The following is a 24,330-nucleotide window of genomic DNA, read 5'->3' as shown; positions in this document are numbered from 1 at the left end:
TTTTGAAAATATTGATTGCATCAAGGAAAAAGTCTTTCCAAGAGGTTGAAGGGTTTTTCTAAAAAAAATAAGAAAAAAAATTTCCTTCAACTTACTTTTCTCCTATATCAGAGGTTCACAAGAACAACTTCTAAGATTACAGCCTAGGATGACAACAAAAAACTTCAGAAATAGCTCTAGCTTTAGCCTATGTTAGAAAGGAATAAGTGAAAGAAACAAACAAACAAGCAAAAAGTAAGTAATATCAAAGACCTGAGTGGAAATAGTGAAAAAAGATGATCAGAGGCCCAGCTGGACAATCCTGAGGAACTGTGCTCTAAACAGCTTCAAATGATGTGTCCACATTTAGAAGCATTTGGATACCTCATTTCATTATAACTGTACCTCAAGTTACACATACTTGTAGGCATTTTCAACATAAAATATGTTTGGTTTTTTTGCAAGGCAATGGTAAGGTTAAGTGGCTTGCCCAAGGCAACACAGTTAAGTAATTATTAAGTGTCTGAGGCAGTATTTGAACTCAGGTACTCCAGACTCCAGGGCCGGTGCTCTACCCACTGCTCCACCTAGCCACCCCAACATAAAATGTTTTTAAAAAAGTTTTATAAATTGAACCAAATTAGAAATCACCATGAAGGTTCACTGTTTCACAAAAACCTTAAGTGAGCTTTCCTACAAGTTAAAGAAACCTCCCCTCACCTCAATTTATTTGCTCTAAGAATTCAAATTTTTAGTATTGAGTTTCCTTTAAGTAAAAGAAACAGGATAATACAAAAAAGAAACCCAACAAACAAAAAGGTGGATCTACCAATGTGGACAGAATTTGGAATCATTACATTGAGGGTAACAGCAATAATTATTTTTAATTATTGTTTAATATAATATTTTATTTTTTACCAATTCCATGAGATAGGTAATATATTATCATCTCCATTTTTTTCAGATGAGGAAATGAAGACTACAATGCCTCCATATTCAAGGGAAAGCATCACCACAAATTCTATACCATTTTAACTCTCCCTCTTTCAAGAATCATTGTATGAAAATAAAAAGAATTGTTCAATTTTGCAAGACACCACCTTTAAAATCTAGTTCTCAGATGGAAGATTTTCTTTATTTAAAAGGCAGACATGTGACATCAATTCTTTCAATATTTGTTAAATTTCTGAAACATTGCCAATAACGACTTCCAAGAAATATGTGTGTACTCCATGGGGGGAGGGGCAGGAGTGTCGGTGGGAGAAGATTCAGCCCCTCTGGCTTGAATTTTAAGACCAAATGCAAATTCTAAACCTCCAACACCTGTAGGCTTCTTTCAGGTTACTCAAAAACTGATGTGTATTTTACTTGTCACACCAACAGATGAGGGTTCAAGGACTTATTTTTGTTTAGGGTATTTCAATGAAAAAACCAAAAGTAGGAGCAATCAGCACCCAGAGTTTCATCAAGTTGGTGAAGAGTCATTAGAATCAGTGGAGGATGTCAACCAGAGAAACATAACCGAAAACTCTTCCATCCATACTGCCCTTTCAGTTAAGTTTCTGGATTGCAGTGCGGATATATTAATGACTCATGAAAATAGGGCCAGGTTTTCAACAATAAGACCAATTTGGCTGATTTTACAGAATTATTTCAAGAGTTCTGTTGAGCACACAGAAGAAAGAAAACTGCTTGAGATGAAATGGGATTCTTATAGGAAAGCAAAAAAAACCCTCAAAAAGCAGTGAGGGGACCAAGAACCAAATCAAGATGCCCCACAACACCCCATCCAGGAATCTTTTCTGATCTTAAGTCTCATCTTACTGGCAGAAGAGATTCTCAAATATATGTTACAGGGATAGCATCACTCAAGTTTGTAGGTTAAGGGTTCCAGTTCCAGGTTGGAAACTTATTATTTCTTTTGACCTTTGGTAAGCCGCTCAAAGCCACTACCTCTCTGGGTCTCGGGTTCCTCATTCTATGAAATAAAATATGACCCTTTAAGGCGCACATACTTTCTATGATCCCATGAGCTGAAAGGGCAGCTAGGCGGTTCAATGAGGGGATACAGTACCAAACCTGGAGTCACAAAGAGTCATCTTCCTAAGTTTAAAATCTGGCCTCAGAAACTTAGTAGCTATGTGACCCTGGGCAAGTCATTTCACCCTATTTTATCTCATTTTTCTCATCTGTAAAATGAGCTGTAGAAAACAATGGCAAACCACTCCAATATCCCCAGACATAACTGAAAGAAAAAAAAGCTGTGAATCTATTACTTCTTGGAAGTTATTATAGCTACCATCCTCTCTTTATATCTAAATAGAGATGAAGGAAATGGGGGAAAGGAAGGAAGGGACTTAATTTTTCAGAGTCCCCAAAATGTTACCCCCAGCAATTCCAAGTATTACCTGGAAAGAATACAAGATGAATAAGTTTAGATCATGGTCAACAAACTACTCTATAAAAATGTCCCAATCTTGAATCTCTGTAGGCTTTCATAGATTATATAAAACATAATGGCAAGACCAGATAGCAATTAAGAATGGAAAAAGAAAGTGCAGATGGCAGCAGGCAACAATACTGAGTCACTTAAGGGACTGCTATGACCTTGGAGCACTCAGATGGCAAGTCTCATAAAGAACTAGTTTAATATTTCACTTTGTTCCTTCCTGGATAGGAATCTCCAAGTTACAACAGGAGAAAACGCATTTATATTACTCACACACAATCGGTGCCTTTTTAGGTGCAGAGAAAAGTGATACTACTTTTTAACAAAGATTACAAAAATCCTAATTTATTTCTCACAATTTACATTCTCACACTCTTAACAACAAATACATTCTCATAGGAAAGTAAAAGAGACAGCTTGATGAAATAATGTGCTAGTATGTGAGACCTTTCTACTGAGAATTGTGGGGAAGAACATTTCATATACAATCCTTACCAGACTCCACACTAACTACAAAATCGGGATGGGTGTGATAACCGTTGATCATTTACATAAGATCCCCCAGTGAGTCAGTGGAAAAAGAACCTGGTCAGTCCCAGGCTCTCTTTCTCTTGAACCGCAGTTTCTTGAAGAAGGGTAATTATCATCAGTCACCCTCTCTTCTTTAGTAGATAATTCAATTCCTTTTAAAATGCAGACACGGACATGAGGCCACTTTGCAGTGAGATGGACAGCCTTGTTCATTCCATTATAGTTCTCATTATTAACCTTTCCTATCCGCTAAATGAAATTCAGGTCTTCAAAAGGGAAGGGATTCACAAGGCAAAAGCCAGGGGGATATTGGACTTTCTCTGCTTGACACATTTGGAGCTACAATCTACTTTGTAGAGGATCAATGTTTAGGTCCTTGACTTTTTGGGTTTTTTGCAAGGCAATGAGGTTAAAGTGACTTGCCCAAGGTCACACAGCTAGGTAATTATTAAGTGTCTGATGCCATATTTGAACTCAGGTCCTCCTGACTCCAGGGCCATTTCTCTATCCACTGTGTCACCTAACTGCCCCATGGTCCTTGACTTTCTAATCCCTTTCCTGAGGTATACACATTTTGGAATTTGTTCCTCAACAACTAATAATTTTCTTCTCCCCATTCAATACTCCATCCCTTGCTTTCAACTGGCATAAATGTTCTTTGTAATCACTCCCAATTTTTGAGTATCATTCATGTAAAAGCCACTGACTTCTAGCCAGTTGAAGAATGCAAAAAAAAAACCTTGGTCTCCAGAATGCTTTCAAAAGAATTATCAGATTTAATAAAAGACATTGATCTTTGTAATCAAGAAACTTAAAGACTTCATGGAGAAGGTGGCATCTGAGCTGAACTTTGAAGGAAGAGAGATTTCAACAGGGAGAACTATATATGGAGAAAACTTATGAGTATGTACAGAGGCAAAAGGAGGCAGGGTGTACTGGATAGAACCCTAGGGCTAGAGTCAGAAAGACCTGAGTTCAAATCCAACCTCAGACACATGCTAGATGTAGATAGAATGAGCTGGAGAAGGAAATGGCAGACCACTCCAAAATCTTTGTCAAGAAATCCCATGGGGGGCAGCTAGGTGGCGCAGTGGATAAAGCACTGGCCCTGGAGTCAGGAGTACCTGGGTTCAAATCCAGGCTCAGACACTTAATAATTACCTAGCTGTGTGGCCTTGGGCAAGCCACTTAACCCCGTTTGCCTTGCAAAAAAAACAAAAAACAAAAAAAAAGAGAGAAGGAAAGAAAGAAAGAGAAATCCCATAGACAGTACTGGCATGGTATGTATGGTCCATGAAATAACAACGAGTCAGATACAGCTGAATGATGATTCAACAACAGAAGCAGAAAGAATGGATTGAGAAAGGAGTGCAGCAAATTTGGATAAAATGTTAAATGAATCAAGGAAAATTGGAAAGGTAGTTAGACTGTGGAAAGCACTGACTGCCGGGTCAAGGCACCATTACCCTTCTCCCAAAGATGAAAACTTGGACAATGCAATGTGTTCAGAGAAAAAGAAATGTAATGGCCCTAGGGGAGCTATGTAAATTGAAAGAAGTCTAAATAAGGGGAAGTGACTTTGTGTCAAAGATGTCTGCCAATATGGATTATGACAGATAAAGCTTATTTTATTCCCAAAACTCAATCACATGCATAATAATGGATATTTTTTCTCTGAAGACTCCCTGGGACAATAGAGACGAAAAGTCCAAAGTCTCCTGATGACTAACAAATCCTAGGCTTCAAAATGGTCCTTTTAAGAAACACCAGCTCATACAATGTTCTCCTACACCCACTTCTCTGCAGACAGATGGACCCATTTAAAGAACTCTGACATAACTATTTCTGTTTTCTACAGCTGCATCCTCTTCTACCACAGTGCAGGAGGAAGCCCCCGACTACCTTGGTTGAAACCTCTATCACAATCTCAGAGCTCAGGAAAAGCTCTGCTTGAGGATTCAGGACGCTATGACTCTACCAAAAAAAAAATTTAAGAGGGCAGGGAGCCAAAAGGGAGGTATTTTAGGGAGAAAATGACAGCCTAGATCTAGATGGGAAGCAACTTGTGTTTAACAGAGATAATTTTTTCCCCAGTATATTGCTTCTACAAGAAAATCTTACTGAATGTCAGTAGTGTAGTCAAGCTATTTAAATGCAAAATCCTCTCTAGTGAAGGACTGTACAGAAATTCCAGGGTATGGTGGGCAGAAATCACAGGATCATTTATTTAGAGTTAGAAGGTGTCACAGTGGGGGCAGCTAGATGGTACAGTGGATAGAGCACCGGCCTTGGATCCAGGAGTACCTGAGTTAATAATTACCTAGCTGTGTGGCCTTGGGAAAACCACTTAAGTCCATTTGCCTTGCAAAAAAAAAAAAAAAAAAAGGTGTCACAATGGATAGAATGCCAGGCCTGGAGTCAGGAAGACTCTTCTTCATGAGTTCAAATCTGATATCAGACACTAACTTAGCTGTGTGACCCTGGGCAAGCCACTTAACCCTATCTGCCTCAGTTTCCTCCTCCATAAAATGATCTGGAGAATGAAATGGCAAATTGCTCTAATACCTCTGTCAAGAAAACCACAAAAGAGGTCAAAAAGAGTCTAACATGACTAAAACAATGCCTGAACAGAAGAAACCTTAGGGATCATTTTACAGATGAGGAAACTTTGAGTTGCCCAATATCATATTAGGTGGCAAATGCAGGTGTAGGATTTGAATTAAAGTCCTTTCCAAATCTTTTCTCTTTTCATTCTTTGTTCCTTGAAAAAAAAATACGTGGGAGATAAAAGTTAACTTGTACCCATGTTACACTCTCCAGACCTCCAAATAATGCTGCACCATGTAGAAATACATGAAAAAAATAAGAAACCTTAATGATTTGAAGACTATCTGATTAAATAGTTTCCTACCTCAGAAGTCAAGAGACCTAGGTTAAAAAATCCAGACACTCTGAACAAAACACCCTCTCCTATATACTTGATTTTTCATTCCTGCAAAATGAGGGCAAAGTTTGTTTTATCTAACAGGGACAGTAAAAATCATCTGCCCCCTCCCCATCCTCCTTTATAGAAGAAAAAAGAAAACAAGTGAAATGAAAGTCCATTTAAAGCACTATTTTCTTTTATAGTTGCCACAGTTTTATGAGAACATCAAAGAACTGAAGAGTATCTAGAAAACAACAGTAGGGTAAAGGGCCTTGAACCCATGTCACATAGGAACTGGAAAAGAGTAAGTTCAGAGGGGACAAGAGAAATACCTTCAAGTGTCTGAAGAGTTAGTTATCATGTATGAAGAAAGGATTACCACTTGCTCTGAGAGCAGAACCAGAAGCAGGAGGTGGAAAAGAGGTCAAATTCAAGTTTGCCATCAGGGAAAACTTCTCAAACTCTACAAAAGTAGAATGGGCTGCCTCAAAAGGGGATGAACCCCCCCTTTCCTGAAACTTTTCAATCGGAAGATAAAAAGCCATTTTCCAAGTAAATTATGAGTGCGTGGGGAGGGGGGTTCCTTTGTGTTTGGGTTAGATAAGTCAGTTACTACGATCTCTTCCAAATCTTAAATTCTATAATTCTGTACTTCACCAGAGGTACCAAAGTCAGATCCGGAACTAAAACTCAAGCCTCTGGACATCAAAATCCAGGGTTCTTTAAATTCAATCCCACTGCCTCGATATAATGCTGGATATATGAATTATTGACTTCTTCATCTAGGTTTCTGGGATCTCTGATCACCTTACTGTTTCTCCTTGGACTTGGGAAACATGGATAATGTTCACATGATGGTCCTTAAAGAAAAAGCTCCAAATCAGGGATCATGGAGGGTGTAGTGGTCTTAAGGAAACTAAGGTTTTGTCAGACCATACTTTCAGCCCTCATTTAAGACCTTCCTCATCTGAAAGTTGCCATTAAATAACTGGCAGTGCCCACTCTTCTGATGAATGCTGACACATTTGCTCCTGCTATGGTGATAACTGAAAGGATAGAGAAAATTCCTTTTTCCAAACATAGGTCTTGCCTTCACACAAGGAGGTGTAAAAGAAAGGCTGTTCGAGTCACAGACATTGCTACCTAGAATGCTTCAACAGGGGTTAGGACTACATTTGGGGAAACCTAGACAGGAGTCAAATGGGAACTCTCCTTGGTGATTTTCCTAGAGTGCCTTCAGATTGGGCCAGGGGTTACAGCTTTTGAAACACTACTTCTATCCACTTCTAACACAGACCCTCACTCAGAGAGACACTGGTTGCTGACTGCCAGAGCTACTCCAATGCTTAAAGAGTTATCCAGCCACAAGGATATTATCCCTGCCCAATGCACAAGACTGACAGAAGTCTGAGAGTTCAGTAGCAGACAGAAAAAGCATACAAAAAGCATACCTACATTAGAATATATAAGGAAACAAAAGCAGGATGTGTTCCAAGCACTTACCAACTACTCAATTAGAATGGAGGTGGTCAGACCCTTTAGAGGTCACAGAGTTCATGCCCCCTTAATTCAGGTAAGAAGAGAAGAATAAAACCTGGTCCCCCTCCTACTGAATCACCTTCTTTTCCCATGATTCCTGCAAAGTACTATCCACTGCTCCGATCAGACTCATCCCCTCACTAAGGCTTATCCAGGTTGAGTTCATTGATGAAATCATGCTGTTGGTGCACTATTCACTTTTATTTCCCTGTTTCTTACCTATATCCCATCTGTCTTTTAAATACAATAAAAGCGTCAAGGAATAGTTTCAATGAGAATCATAGGGGAAGAGATAAATATAGGAGAGGGAAAGGACTGAGAAATCACAAACTCTCTAAAGCAATACAAAAAATAAACTAACTTTAGTTCTTTCATTAGTGATTTAAAGAGAAAGCTTTTCAGGAACAGGGTTAGCCTCCTAGAACAACTTGAATGTAAACCTACCTAAGCCCTAGTCAAAGCATCTTCTAGTTCTCTGAAAGCACTAAGGAGCTCCAGCTCAATGTGAGATTACTCTTTACCAGCTTAGGAAGCCAGATACAGGAAACCTTTCCATGCACTTGACTCCCTGAATACAAGAAACTCAGATACAACTTACGACTAGACGGTTTCCGATACCTGCTATCAACATTTCCATTTGAGTCATTTCTATTCGAATCTCAGCTGGCTTCAAATAAAGTTACCTACACACATCAAAGTTACTGCAAGCCTTTTGTCTTTAGGGCAGAGATGGCACTGGAGATGCAATAGAGTTCAGACTGTAGGTTCAGCTTTTTGAGGGCTGTGAACCTCACCAAGCCACAGAACAGCAAAAGCCACAGGCATTTTGCACACCCATAAAATGCAAACCCTTTACTTTTGCCTTAATGATTCCTCTAGCATCTCTGAAAATTGGAACTCTCAAGACCTCTTTAGAATGCTATTCTTCTGTCCAAACAATTCAGCAACACAATGACTCAACAATTCCTCTTGGAGTCATTTGAATAAAGAATTTACTAGTTGGCAATCTATGCCTTTTCCTTTTATGTAATTTTTGTCCATGTTCTACTTTGGAGAGGGATGGAGAGGGTCTATTCCTCCAATCCCAGAATTCTTATTCTTTTGTGTCATGGACCCCCCTTCGATAGTCTGGTGAAGTTTATGAAACCCTTTTCTGAATAATGTTCTTAGATGCATAAAATATTATACAAAGTATTACAAAGGAATTGGATTACATCAAAATGGTTATCAGTTTTTTTTAAGCTAGCAGTCTCCTGGTTAAGAAGTCACACACAAGAACCCCTTGATTCAACAAACACTGCTTAAATGCTCACTATAAATGAGGTCCAGGAATACTGTTGCATTATGTCTTCTCTCTACAATCCATCTCTTTCACTGATGTTCAAGTAATCTTGTTACTACAGTCACTCTGATTATGATTCTTTTCCATAACCTTCATTGGTTCTCCATTAACTGTATTATATATTAAACAATTCAACAGAATAACAAATTCAATCCAATATTTATTATGTGGTAAAGACACTAGAATCTGCCTTCAAGGAAGTTACAATTGAATAAATTTGGACACAATGCAGAATTTGTTAGGCAGGAAGGAAAAAGCTCTGAAAAAGTTAATTAGAAATTTCAAAACACAGAGTTCTCTGACTCAACTGGGAGGAATCTGGGAGAGTTTCATGGACATGACACCTGAACAAAGTTTTGAAAGAAGGGAAGAAATTGAAAAATGGATATAGGAAAAGATGAAGAGTCCATGGCAAGCAAGAGGCCAATATGATGAACAAGGATACACAGGAGGTGAAACAGAATGGGGTACCAGAAGACAAAGAATATAGATTACTCCTCCTAGATGTTTGGCAGTAAAAGGAAGAAGATAGCATTGTAGCTTGAAGAGCCAAAGGGTCAAGAAAGAGAGTTTTGTCTCTTTGTTTTTTAGGATGGAGGAGACCTGAGCATATTTAAAGACACAGAGACAGACGCCAGATTTAAAAAAAATACAGATAAAAAAACTGAAGCACAGAGAAGATAAATTCCATATCTTTATTTCTGAAATACAATATTTGAAGGGGAATAATATCAGAAAACTTCAATCAGGTTATGGGAGACTTTGAATGCTATACTATGAGATTTATTTTTTATTTGGAAGGCCCTTGGGAGACAATGAAGATTGTGGAAAAGAGTCAACAATGCGATCAGAGTGACTGCATTAGCAAGATTCCTTGAACAGCAGTTTGAGAAATGAATTATAGAGAAAAGACAAGGCAAGAGCACAGAGAAGGAATAGTTAGCCAGATGGATAGAGGGATGGATGGATAGATGGATGGACAAATATCCTTCAGAGTCTAATACAGCACCTCATAGGAGACATTTAATCAATGCTTATAGATCTAAACTGACCAGATGTGAGGAATGAGAGGGAAGAGTCATAAATGATTCTGAAGTTTAGAAGAATGCTGATACCAAAAGAAGAAGGAACTTGGAAGAGAGAAAAGGAGAGAAAGAGCAAGAGATGAGTTCAGTTATGAGTATATTGATTTTGAGATGCTGTCAAGTCCATTATCTAGATCTTGACAAGGAGAGATATGTAATGTTGGAGCTCTGGGGAAAGATCTGGGCTGGAGAGTCAGACTTAGAACTCATTTGCATAGGGATGATAATGGAAGCATAGGAATCAGCAAAGCAAATATTATAGAGAAGAGAGGGACAAAAACAGTATTAGGAGTTTTATTGACTGCTTAAGGAACAGAAAAAATTAAGGAGCAAGAATATTGTCGTGAAAGTAAAAGAAAGTAAGATTATTTTTTTAAAAAGTCAAATGCTGCAGGGAGATTAATGAAGGCAAAAACTAAAACTGTTTTAGATGATAAGGTCATTAATAGCATTTTTGGGGAAAAAAAAGTATTTCTGATGTCGACTTGGAGAAAGTCAGATAACATTGCAAAGGGTTAAAGAGTGTAGTCAAAGTGTAGACAAAGAATGTAGATTACTCCTAAAGTTTGGCAGTAAAAGGGAGTAGATAGCCTTGTAACTTGGAGTCAAAGGATCAAGGAAGAGATTTGAGCATATTTAAAGACATAGAGAAGGATGCCAGTTTAAAAAAAAGTACATTTACAGATAAGAAGGCACAGAGAAATTAAATTCCTTATCCAAGGTCTGGCAGGTGGTGATCGTCTGAGATGGGATTTGAATTCAGGTCTTCTGACTGCTCTGAAGCAATTGTTCTTTCCACAACCCCCCAGGACTGTTCAGTGATGCAATTAATGACCTTTTGGGAGGGTGGGAATTCTGATTGATTTTGGAAAAAGCACTGACTTTAAAATCAAAGGAAGGGCAGCTAGGTGGAGCAGTGGATAGAGCACCAGCCCTGGAGTCAGGAGTACCTGAGTCCAAATCTGACCTCAGACACTTAATGATTACTTAGCTGTGTGGCCTTGGACAAGCCACTTAATCCCATTGCCTTGCAAAAGCCTAAAAAAGAAAAAAAATCAAGGGGAAATAAATTCAAATTATGACCTTAAGCAAAGGCACCTAATCTCTGTCCTGTTTTCTCATCTATAAAACTAAGATGTTAAGATTCCTTCACTTTTGAGGGCCCTTCCATCTCTCTCTAAATGATCTAATGATTCCTGCATCTTACAAGTTCAATTCTTTGGTCATGTCATCATTTCTGCCAAGTGAGAGAGAGAAAAAAAAAACTATTTTTGGTATCTTCAAGAACAGACACTGTCAAAATTATCTCATTTTTATTTAAGCTTAATTCTTCCTGCTACAAAATTTAGAAGTCATTATTTTTTGAAAGAAAACGTCAGAGCTAGGCCCAGAGTCTCACAAAATCAGACATACACTCAGTACATTAGTTTGCATAGGGGTATGTTATCTATGGAGGCAAAAAACCCAAAGTATGGAAATTAACATTTTAATGGCTACTTTAGCACTCACTGCACAGGGAATAAGGATACTTAAAAAAAATTATGTCAAAAAGTAAATATCTCAGCTTCCTGCAGGTGCTCTGTTAAAAGACAAAGAATGAAAAATGAAACATACTTTGAAAAATTTACATTAGAAAGACATATGGGGGAGGGAGGTAACAATCCTTTACTGGCAGAGACCCAATATTATTTCTTCTGCACCAACAAACAACAGATGATACTCCACATGTTCAACAGTGGAGTTTTGACTCAAAAAAGCAACTACTTTGGTAAGAAGGAATGACTATTCCCCAACCCAGTGATAAGAGATAGTTCATGACCGAAATAGTACCAAGTTCACACCTGTTCACTCTACATAAGACAAATATCATTCAGCATGTTCAAAATAAGAAATATCAGTGGCAAGCAACTCTATAGTACAGGGTCTGAAATAAGTCTTGAAATTAAAATGCTGCCCTTCCAAGTTATCTGGTTATTATCCTAATGGGCTGTTGTCATCACATCATTTCTCTATTGAAAAATAATCAGTGCTTCCTCATTGCTTATTAGGATAAAGTATAAATTTCCAATCCTGGCATTCAAGGTTCTCCTCAATCTGGCACTCAGCTATCTTTTCAGCTGAGTCCCTTCACATAATCTATATTTTAGTCAGTCCTTGGCTATCATTCTTGTCTTGCTCTCTTCTGTCTCTGTATCTTTCAATTAAATCTTTAATTAATGCTGTTCCCCCATGACTAGGATGGAGTCCACAGAACTTTACCCTATTTGGGACTGTTCCTCCAAAGTATGATTCATTTGTCATCTCTTTCACAAAGCCTTCTCCTCCCTCAACCCTCAGGCAAAAGATTCCTTCCTTCTTTCTCTCTCATTCTCTCTCTCTATCTCCCCCTCCCACTTCCCCTCCTCCCATATCCATCAGTCTGATACAGTTTTGACAAACATTTCTTCATTGTCAGGGACAGCTAGGTGGCACAGTGGATAGAGCACCAGCCCTGGAGTGAGGAGGACCTGAGTTCAAATCCAACCTCAGATACTTAATAACTCTCTAGCTGTATGACCTTGACTCCATTGCCTTAAATAAAATGTTTTAAAAAACAACATTTCTTCATTGCCAAAGTTCTACCCTCCAAAGAAAATTCTCTTGACTAAAGATTCAAAGGTGACCTGGGAGGAGCTTCCCTAAAAAACAAAGTTTCAAATTCAGAATCAAAAATTAAAAAAAAAAGACCTAGGTTGCTTCTGCCCCAGAACTAGCCCTATATAGCTTTATGACTGAGAAACATCCAAATGAATGTACTAACTATGGCTGAAAACTGGTAAGATAGTTCTACAGGAATAACTTTGACTCATTCTATCTCCTTGGGGCAGCTAGGTGGCAACAAAAACAGAGTACTGGGCCTGGAGTCAGGAACACTCACCTCATGAGTTCAAAACTTGCCTTAGACACTTACTATATGACCCTGGAAAAGTCACTTAACCCTGTTTATTCCAGTTTCTCATCTATAAAATGAGCTAAAAAGAGAAATGGCAAACCACTCCAGTATTTCTGCCAAGAAAACCCCAAAGAGTCAACAAAGTGTCGGAAACAACTTAAAAATATCTGAACAACACATCTTCCCTTAAACTTTCTACTTAAAAAAGGAAAATTTCCTTAGAAAAGAAAACTTCTAGAATAATGATTATTTTTTTGGTAGCCAAAACATGCAGATCAAATATTCCTACTGAAATCAAAGTATGTCAGGTACCCTAAATAACAAGCAGATCAGAAGATAGACAAAAGAGTGGGAAAAACCTAGAACTAGGATTCAGGAAGAGCCTATGATCCTGGAGAAGTCTTTTTACCTTTTCAGGGCTGTTTTCTCAACTGTAAAATGAGTATATGGACTCATGGGATCCATTAGCTTTTTTGTTTTTATATTTTATAGATAGATATTCACATATACAAATATATGTGTGTGTCTGTGTATTTTTTATAACTATATTTCAAGAATTAATTTCCTTTGTTATCCTATTTTATACATTGAAAAACATTATCTGGAGAAAATAATCAACACCGGATTGCCAAAAAAGCATATGATATTTATAAAAAAAAACAACCTAAAAATCCCTGACTCAGAAGCTCTCCAAGTTCCTTCCAATTCTGTATCATTTTTCTATGTAACTTTTTTCAAGTGTGCAATTTAGCTCCCCACCCCCAATATACTGTTAGAGAATCTTGGGTGACACTGGAAATGTATAAAACTTTTTTGAGGGGGCTTCTTATTAAGTCATAGCTCCCATTAGCTCAGTCTACTAAAATAAATTGATTTTCTCTGATATTCCCACTATTTCACCCTACAATTCTTTAAATCAAATTTTTTAAAACAAATACAAAATAAAAAATATGATCCTCATAATGTAAAGCAATAAATTTGAATTTCAAAAAACTATTAAATAAATATTCACTCTACAATTCTAGGTAGGATCACAGGATTGTTGATTTAGAGATAGATAGAAATATAGGGGTCCAAATGCAATTCTCTCATTTTTACCCCTAAAGAAGCTAATGACAAGGAAGGTTACATATTTTTATGACTTCATAAAGATAGATTCATGTGGGAAAGCAATATTTATAATATCCTTTCTGTTAAAAATACTGGGTTTACTAGCAATACCACTACTGGGTCTATACCCCCTTCAGATTATGAAAAAGGGTAAAAACATCTCTTGAACAAAAATATTTATAGCAGCTCTGTTTGTGGTGGCAAAAAATTGGAAATTAAGTGAATGTCCTTCATTTGGGGAATGGCTTAACAAACTGTGATAAATGTATGTCATGGAACACTATTATTCTATTAGAAACCAGGAGGGACAGGATTTCAGGGAAGCCTGGAAAGACTTGCACGAACTATGCTGAGTGAGATGAGGAGAACCAGAAAAACATTGTACATCCTAACAGCAACATGGCAGTGATCATCAACCTTGATGGACTTGCTCATCCCTTCAGTACAACAACCAGGGACAATTTTAAGCTATCTGCAATGGAGAATACCATCTGCATCCAGTGAAAGAATTATGGACTTTGAACAAAGACCAAAGCCTATTACCGTCAAATTGGGGGGGGCATTATATTATTATGTAATTTTACTATTTCATACTTTATTTTTCTTCCTTAAGGATCTGTCATCACATTCAATTGAGATCAATGTATAACATGGAACCAATGTAAAGACTAACAGAATGACTTCTGTGGGGGGTGGGGGGAGGGAAGCAAGAATGGGGGAAAAATTGTAAAATTCAAAATAAATAAAATCTTTCTTAAAAAAATTTTTAAAAATCAGGAAGAGAAAAAAAAATACTGGGTCTAATTCTACTAACAATATATAATTGAACACTGGTCCATCAAAGAGGCAATGAAAGTCTTCCCAAATTGCATCCCAAAATGCAATGAAGTTATTCCAAATCACTCTATATATTCAGATACATTTTTGTTTCAGGTTGTTGAAAAAATAATGATCCTAGCCAGCACTGTTATGGGAAGCTGATGATGGAAATCACTAAAAATCAGTTCTAAATTTCTTTAACTTTTTAAGTTTAATTTGTAAAGTCTTCAAGTTTATAAGTCCCATAAGAGTAGGGCCCTGGAGATATATCCTTATGTATAACCTGTAGCATACCTAGTAATTCTGGGCTCAGAATAAGGACTCAATCAATGCATGTCAATTAATAGGAAAGGCTTTTAAAAAACAAGGATATTCAGATATCCCTTATCCCAAAGGTAAACCTAGACCTGTCTCTACTATCCTGGGCATGTCATAGTACTATTATTCCTTGAAGATAGGTTTAGGAGTTAATTCAACAAATTGAAAAATGTCATTTCAGTTATATAGGCAATGGATATAAAAGTGAAATCAGATAATATCATTCTACAAAGCATGTGCTGACAAATCCCACTTAAAATTTATGCCTATTAAATTCTATCCAAATAGACTGATTCATCTCTTAAGGCAAAAGATGTGACAACCCTAATTTAGGCCCTCCTATTCTGAACCTAGGAACCTCATCTTTGCATTCTCAGCAACATATTATAAGCATTCAAATATCTGTTTAATAAATGGTGTTCAATGCTTTTGTGTGGGCTGTGATATCCAGATTGGCCCAGGGACAACAGAATCATGAAGACACCGGGCTATACTGAACTAGAGGATTCTGAAAATAATCAATTCAATTTTCTAAAAGAGGAATTTCAGAAATGTCTACTGTACAATAATCAAAGACAATACTAAAAAGACTTGTGAGGGAGAATACTATCCATATCCAAGAAAGGGACCTCTGGAATTTACTATCTTCAACTTTTAAGTTTATGATCTTCAATTAAAAAAAAAAGTCCTTATGAACTTTGCCATGTTTTCTAATTTTTTTCCTTCTTTTTAGATGTGATTCCTCTTTCACAACATGATTAATATGGATCTATGTTTAACACAGTTATAAATGTAGAGCCTATATTACACTGTTTTCTGTTGTAAAACCAAATGATTGTTGAAAACTTCTGCTACATGTAGTTAGAAAAATAAATGAAAAAACAAATGCCTACTTTGGGCAAGATGGTTCTAGTTCTCTCTCTCTTTTCCATCTCTGGTCATCTATCCTCCTAGTCAACTGATCAGGTTGGTTGGTAATCTGTATACTATACTTGCTTCAAAGAACATAAGATACCCAAGGAAAGTAAAGTCCATCTTCTCAGTTTGTTCCCTATACTATGCATCTCCACCAAGGTTCAGGAACATCTTTACAAACCTACAAGAACAAGAAGCTCTAGTTCCATACCCCATGGTCTTTAAAAAGGCAGTCTAGGTAGATATCATGTCCCTACTGGGTCTGAGCCTCTCTTTTAACTCATTCCCTGCTCCTGAACCTTTGCAACTAAGCTTGAAACCTAAGCCAGAACAATGATTTGGAGTATTGATTGGAGTATTAATTATATGGTTCATTAAAGTAAGAAAAGAACTTAGAGCCAAGGAAATGCTAAACAACTCTACTCCAATAGTCTTAAGGTGGAGACAAGATGGTGAAGGAGAGGGGACATTCAAGCTGAACTCTCCAACTTTGGAGGAGGATTGCTCTCCAAACAGCTTGTATTCTGGAGCAGCATAGTCCACAAAGGTTGAGATGAAACATGTGCCCAGTTCAAGACAACTTGGAAGGTCAGAAGGAGAGGTTCATGACTGTGGATCTGAGGCTGACCCAGAGTACCAGCTGTAGGACTTCGAGGCAGTGGCAATAGTAGCAGTATCAGGAGATATCACCAACCAGACAGTAAGAGGAATGGTCAATTAGCCAGAAAAAGAGTACAAGGGACCACTGAAGTGGCCCTGGATGCAGGACTGGGTACTGTTTGGCAATGCCAGAGTCAACAAAATGCTTCCAATAGACCACCATATAACTTCTTTTCCCTGGCTTCCCTACTTCTAAAATAAAACTAAATTTCCTAATACAAAATCATCAGAGAACCTTTGATAAATATTCAATATTTTATAAATGCTTAATAATAATAGTTTTCATATAAGATGGCAGGATTTTGTAAGACTATTCAAACGGAGGGGAGAAATAATGTTTACTCTTCATTTTTTGAAGAAGACCTTGACATCAGGAGGTGATAACATGGCAAGCACATGAATTGTATTTGAGTGAGGGGAATGCTGTGCTAAGTCACCAGCCTTACTTTATCCTTCAGAGCCATCTAGATCCAGGGTCCAGATATGAATCAGTACTACCGGAGACAGCCCTAGATGCAGGGCAGTCAGGGTTAAGTGACTTGCCCAAGGTCATATAGCTAATAAGTGGCAAGTGTCTAAGACCAGATCTGAAGTCCTGTTCTGAATCCAAGGCCAGTGCTCTATTCACTGTATCACCTAGCTTGCCCAGAAGGAAATAAACAGCAATATAAACTCAGAACTCTTTTCTTTAAGACATATCTTTATGAATCATATTAATGAAAATGGGGGCAGGGAAATAAATGTTAGGATAGGGAAAATAGTTTGCCCATTGTTTTCTGATTTGAATTCTAAGCCTAGTAATGTCACTAAATCAGCTATGACCTTGGATTCTTCCATTATTTAAAAAAAAAAGAGAGGGTGAGGCTAATAATAACTCCAACTTATATAATGCTTTAAGATTTACAAAATGATTTTCTCCACACAATTTTAGCAGGTAATACAAGCATATTATTCCCATTTTGCATATAAAAATATTGAAGCTCCAAGAAGTAAAGCTATTTGTCCAAAGTCACACAACTAAAGAGAGCAGAGATTCATAACCAGCTCTGACTTCAGATCTGGTCCTTTCCCCATTATATTCACCATATTGCCTTTTATAATAGACTAGATGATTTTCTCTGCATCTCAAAGATTCCATGATTCTTAATTTAAGGTCTAAATATCATTTAATACTGCAAAGTTACAGAAAACAGTCATATAGTCTGATCTACGCTTTTAAGTATCATAAGGAATGGCCAATTTTTGAGATCTTTCTGATATTTATCAAAATGAAAATCTCATATCTCATTCTGTGAATTTAAAGACTACTCAATGCAAATAAATTAAACAGAATATAATCTTGGCTACCCTTCTGCTAATGAACTATTCTCAGCAAACAAAAACTTCATTTCCTCTGCCATCAGAGAGCATTACAAGGACAACATTATCACCTATCTGGAATCTACCTTCAGTTCATTCTTCATAAAGCCCATAGGTAAGATTACCTTTGGTAATGTCAATTACTTTCAATGACTCTCTCTCAGTTTATCAGTAAAGTTTAAACTATATTTTTTAAAAAAGAGAGAGAAAAGCATGTCTTGGCAAAGGAATTGTGGGAGACAGGGATGAAATGTCCTCAGAAATAGCACTGCAATTAAATCCAGTGTCTGATTTCAAAGCAAAGCTTTGATATAGGAAGATGCAGATTCACTGATTTAGAGATGGAAGAAACTAGAGGTCACCTAGACCAAAGGTGTCAAACCAGTGACTAGTCCCAGTGACTTGAGAACCAGATTTGCTAATTAGAAAATATTTAACAAAATAAATGAAACCTAACAGAACATAGATAATGTTAATATATGGCTTTCTAAGTCAACATGTGCATGATTTATGAATTTGATATCACTGACCTGCACAAACCTCCTACAGAAAACTAAAGTGATTTCCCTAGTTCATCTACTTGGTAAAGGAGAACTGAGAGCTTGATTCTATAACCAATAGAGAGTACAATCATTTCCAGTTCTAATTCACTTAGAAACCTTAGCATACTTTATAATCTCTTTGTTAACACAGATGTTTAAGGAGCAATTAAAGGTTAGCAAAACCGCTTTGCAAATATTATATTCTTTGATCCTCACAACAACCCTGGGGAAGAGGTACTATTATTTCCCCCATTTTACAAATGAGGAAACTAAGACAGACAGCATGTGACTTGCCCACATCACATAGCTAGTGTCTAAGGCTATATTTGAACTTAAATCCCAGTCTGATGCTCTATCTACTATATAATCTAAATAGCACTTCATATATTAAATCCCCAGCTATACAAAAAACAGGTAGGTGGAAAGCAGGATAAAACACCAGACTTGGAGTCAGAAATTTCTAAGTTCAAATTTTAACCTCATACTTACTACCTGGGCAAGTCACTTAACCCCATTTGCCTCAGTTTCCTTATCTGTAAAACAAACTGGAGAAAGAAATGACGAACTACTGCAGTATCTTTCCCAAGAAAACCCCAAGTGGAGTCATAAAGAGTCTGATAGGAATGAAAATGACTGAATTTATATAGAGTATTAAAGATCCATCAGTTATTACCCTATATTCAGATAAACTTTATGACATTCTTCTTGCTTACTGAAACTGACAGATGCCGTACCTAAGAAAAACAGGAGAAATTATAGGCAAAAGCTACAACCTCCTGCCACATTTGAATTTCAATGAAAACAGGTTAAAGCAGTAGTCTCTCAGAGCAAGCTTTCCTGGTCCCCCACCCTCCAGCACCCCACCCTAAAAAAAAGAAAAACATACACACCTTTAAAAAAAATTGGTTTTGTGGCTATCATCTGTAAGTTAATTGGTCAACGCAAATTTACAGAAATAGATTTTACTCCGGACTAACAGCTCAAACCATCCATCAGTTTAAACTTGAAAATGTTTTTGGAATTAGTGTACATCAACAGGCAGACACACCCTGTTTACCCTGATACACTTGAAGTACAGTAACAGCTTCTGCCCTAGACTTTTCTGCTGCAGAGCCCCAGAAAAAATAACAAGCTTCAACTCACCTTTAATTGCCTTTTTCCTAAATAGAAATTATGGATAATTTAGTCTAAGTAAGACAAACCAGGAAACTGAAGTGCCTAAGCTTTTCTGAGCACTAGACATAGGAGCTGGTTTTGGAAGAGACAATGGAAATGATTTTTTAACGTGCTTTAAATTCATAGGAAAATGCTGAGAGTCAGGTTTCTCTCCCTTTCTTCTGAGTCAATGGGAACACGGTTACCCCACCACTATGAACCTGACTTTACTTTTCACCATCATTACAGATAATGGTTGAAATTAAGGTTTTAAAAACACTACATATATAGACATTTTTGCAAAGACAGGTAAAAATATACTGACATACACAGGACAAGGTTGTGTTGAGCTTACCTCGAGCATAGGCCTGGCACTATCATGGATTGAGAGAATGTGTGTAACCTTATTCTTGTTCAGTTGCTCAGCATCTCTTGCATCTGAAGACGAAAAGAAAAGAAGACAAAGCATATTTACAATTTTTGACAACTCATTTTAAAGTTCAAGAAAGGACAAAAGAAATATTCCTATGAACTTGGCTCCCAAGAATACTTAGATTGCATCTGGTTCTAAAAAAGAAAAGCAACTTGAAGAACAATCTATGACTTTATATTTTACAAGCTTCCAGGGATGAAACTGATTAAATGCTTGATTGTTCAAAGAGAGGCAAAGTCTTCGGATGACATTTGTAAATTAGAAGCTAAGCTGGAATATGACCAACTGACAATTCAGATGTTTTAAAAATTAAAACCAGGTAATTATCTTTTAATGAGAAGAACCTTAATTAAAACAAAAACAAATCAGCGCCACATGGAAGGAACAGGAATCAAGTCTATATTCTTCTATACTCTATACTTCTAGAGTCACTGTAGACCAATGGGAAAAATAGAAACTCTCCAGTCTGAGAATACCAAAAGAATCTCTGTGAAATCATTTGCCATCTATTGAATAATTTGCATCCTGAAACAGTAGGTTTCCAGGACCATATTTTTCCCCTGGAATCCCAGCAAGTCTATACAAAGAAAAATAAGACAATCTTGTTTTCATGGAAATCAGGGGCTACTCAGGTACAGGAGGAATGGGTACCTTCTATAGTCCCAGAACAAATGAGCACCCCACAAAAAAAAAGGAGGCAAATATATGACTTATCACCATTCTCCTCTCCCATCCTGGACTGGAGTCATCACTTAAAAGATTACTGTCAAACAATGATTCAGGAAGATTCAAAGTTTTCCCCCTTTTCTAAAGTCTTGATTTTAAAATTCTCTTGAAGGACATTGCTGATAATGAGACTAAACTAACTTTCTTGTTCAAGACTGTAACCTAGTGGATGACCACTGTGTTCTAACTCAAGTTTGTGTAGGGATAAATCCTTTAAAGAGACTGCTCAAGGCTAGAGGTGGTCTGGATATAGTCTGTGCAAAGGTGATATGTTTTTTCTCTTAAGTCTCTCATTTTATTATAGCCCACTTCTCATTGTGTTATTCAATCAGTTGATTGCCACCCTTCAGGAACACCTACTTTTTGAACGGTCTATAAACTGTGAGTCAGTCACCATGATTATCTTTGGTCTAAGAGAGAGATGTGTTAGATAGTAGATTAATAATGAGCTGGTCTTATTAATAAAAATTATTCAATTACCAGAAACTATATCTCAACAACCTTTTTAATCATCACAAAGACTAAATCAATGCCATGGATTTTACTACAAGATGGCAAAAGGAAAAAGTTATTAAAAGGTTAAAATTCAAATGCTGATTTTACTTCACAATTGTCTCCACAGATCATATCTCTTTTTAAATACAGATGCCCCCAGCTGCTAGAATTGCCAACATGCTGACCTCTCTTCTTGACCAATAGTAATTGTGCATTGCAATGTCAAAGTAAGGACAATTAGGCATTCATCCAACACTAAAACCTCATGGATATAATTGGAGTTTCCAAAAAATGCATATCATCAGAGGCTGAACATTAAATACTATGTTTTGTACAAGCACATACAAAAGACACCGTTCTTATTTTTTTTAGGAGCTTACCCTACTCAATGAGTGTGATACCAACAAAGATAAGCATAAAGGAAGATTATGTCACAAAAGTAAGGTCATCGCCTCTGTAATCACACCATTTTAGCTGTATGATCAAGAGCAAGTAATTTAACTTCTGGCCTCAGTCCTACAATTGGTTTCCCCTGTAATCCTATGTATTTACGTTATGCATTTAAAACTATAATTTTGAGAAGAGGTTCACAGGCTTCACTGGATTGCCAACATGGTCCATAACACACAAAAAAAGTTAAGAAGCCCTGAACTAGAGATTATCCCTTCAACTCTAGAATTTATGACACTATGTACAAGAATTCATTTAACTTTTCCTGATATTTTGAACTTTATTAGATCTGTAGATTTCAAATCCACTTTTAAAACATGAAAATAAGGTGGGCAAAGCCAAGATGATAGGAGTCAAGGCAGGAACTCACCTGAGTTCTTCCACAAACCATTCCAAATTCCTTCAAATAATGACTTGAAACAAACTTTAGAGTGATATAGCTCACTAAAAGATTGAATGAAACAATTTTCCAGCCCAAGACAGCTTGGAAGATCCAGGAGAAGGTTCTGTTGCCCAGGTTAGAGAGGAGAACAGAACAGCAAGGGACACACCAGAGCAAAATGGTCCCAGCAATCCAGTAAGAGATGGGAGTGCCTGAGTCAGCGGCAAGTCAGCAGAAAAACTCTGCCCCACCAGGGGGAGAGTGGACCGGTCCAGTGATGGCCTCAGCAAGGCAGACTAGACCCCAGCAGATTAGGAGCAGATCTCAGAATCAGCAGTTGCTTCCAGAGTTCCCAGCCCAAAGATGCTAAGAGGAGTCAGAGGAGACTATAGGGGTCTCTATGCTATCACTGAGGCAGGACTCTGTTGCTTTGTCCCCACTTAGACTGAATCACAGTCTGGGATCCTAGTCCCAGGAAGAAGAACAGAAATACAACTGAGCCTACGGCTGCAGCAAAGCAGGAGTGCTTGTGGTCACCCACAGACCAGAGCACAGGTTAGGATAGTAGTACAAACCTTTGCTTAGATCATAAGACCTTGGAAGAATTGAAAACTTGCAGGTCCCTAGTAAACAGCTGCAAAAATCCTCAAAAGTTTGGGGTAATGCTGTCCTCCACCTTGGAAGCAAAGCCCACCTTTACAAAGAGTTAAAATCAAGTCAAAAGCTGAGCAAATTCAGTAAACAACAGAAGTAAAAAAAAAAAAATCTGATCACAGACAATTATTATGGTCATGAGGAAGATCAAAATAACACAGTCAGAAGATGACAAAGTCAAAAGCTTCTACATCCAAAGCCTCCAAGAAAAATATGAATTGGTCTTAGGTCATGAAAGAGCTCAAAAACGATTTTGAAAAGTAAGGAGGAGAAGTAAAGGAAAAACTGGGAAGAGAAACAAGAGTGATGTAGGAGGGGCCGCTAGGTGGCATAGTGGATAAAGCACTGGCCCTGGAGACAGGAGTACCTGGGTTCAAATCCAGTCTCAGACACCTAATAATTACCTAGCTGTGTGGCCTTAGGCAAGCTACTTAACCCCATTTGCCTTGCAAAAAAAAAAAACCCTAAAAAAAAAGAAAGAGTGATGTGGGAAAAATCATGAAAACCGAGTCAGCAGCTTGTTGAAGGAGATAAAAAAAATACTGAAGAAAATAACATCTTAAAACGTGAAATAAAAGGTGCTTTTGGATTTTAAAAAATCTGTATTTTGTATCCTGTTGATTATAACCTATTCACAAACATGTCCATGTAATTCAACCTAAATATAACATATAAAAAAAAACAACTAGTGACCCTGGATAGGTCCCTTAACCTGTTTGCCTTAAACTACTGGAAAAGAAAATAGCAATCTATTTCTGTCATCTGTGTCAAAAAACACCTTGGACAGTATAATTCGTATGGTCACGAAGAGTCAGATCCAACTGCACAGTATTACATTTCTATAGAATTTTAAAGCATTACAAAATATTTATTTCCCCCACCATCTGTGAGGTTAAGTAGCTCAAATATAATCATGCCCAGTTTGTAGGGGAAGAAACTGCAGTTCTAAGCACAGTGGATCATTCACAAACACATAACTATTAAGACTCTTCAGACTCCGAATTCCAAATCCAGTACTATATCTCAAAGATCTATTGATTCACAAGCTGCACTTTTTCCACATATTTTTTCAATGTGCTATACCCTTCTCTGCCCACATCCTTATCTGCTGAGCTGATGACTGAATGCACCATGACTACTTCATTTCTCTAGGCGATAACCAAACAGATGAAAGGGGATAAGGGAATAAATCTAAAGAGAAAACTCAAGAGAGCTATGAAAGCTGTTTTCAAATACCCAAATACTCAAAAAAGCTGTCCTATAAAAGAGGGATTAGACTTGTTTTTCTTGGCCCAAGAAAACATGACTAAGAGCTGTGGGTGGAAGTTGAAAAGAGAAATTTTAGACTGGATAGCAGGAAAAACTCTTTAACCATTTTAGTTAGCCATCAAAAGGGAATGGGTCCCCTGGATAAGGATTAGTAGGCTGGATAAGTAGGTGCCCCCTTTCACTGGGGATCTTCAGAAGCAAGATGACCCCTTGTTGGGTACATTACATGCTAGCTTGACCAAACTGGTTGCTGAGATTTC

The 24,330-nt window shown here is 37.4% G+C and overlaps 1 protein-coding gene across 2 annotated transcripts in view; it reads right to left on the bottom strand.

Moving 5' to 3' along the window:
• The window catches only part of DUSP22 (dual specificity phosphatase 22), an 82,771-nt gene that overhangs the window by 29,612 nt on the left and 28,829 nt on the right, over nt 1–24,330 (bottom strand). For both annotated transcript variants that reach the window (XM_074199419.1, XM_074199418.1), the window contains exon 3: nt 20,017–20,099. In XM_074199419.1, the coding sequence (XP_074055520.1) occupies nt 20,017–20,099 (83 nt within the window). The remainder of the gene's footprint in view (nt 1–20,016; nt 20,100–24,330) is intronic.

Source organism: Macrotis lagotis, chromosome X, assembly GCF_037893015.1.
Source record: "Macrotis lagotis isolate mMagLag1 chromosome X, bilby.v1.9.chrom.fasta, whole genome shotgun sequence".
In the NCBI taxonomy this organism is placed as follows: domain Eukaryota; kingdom Metazoa; phylum Chordata; class Mammalia; order Peramelemorphia; family Peramelidae; genus Macrotis; species Macrotis lagotis.
This window is presented reverse-complemented; position numbering and strand designations above follow the sequence as displayed.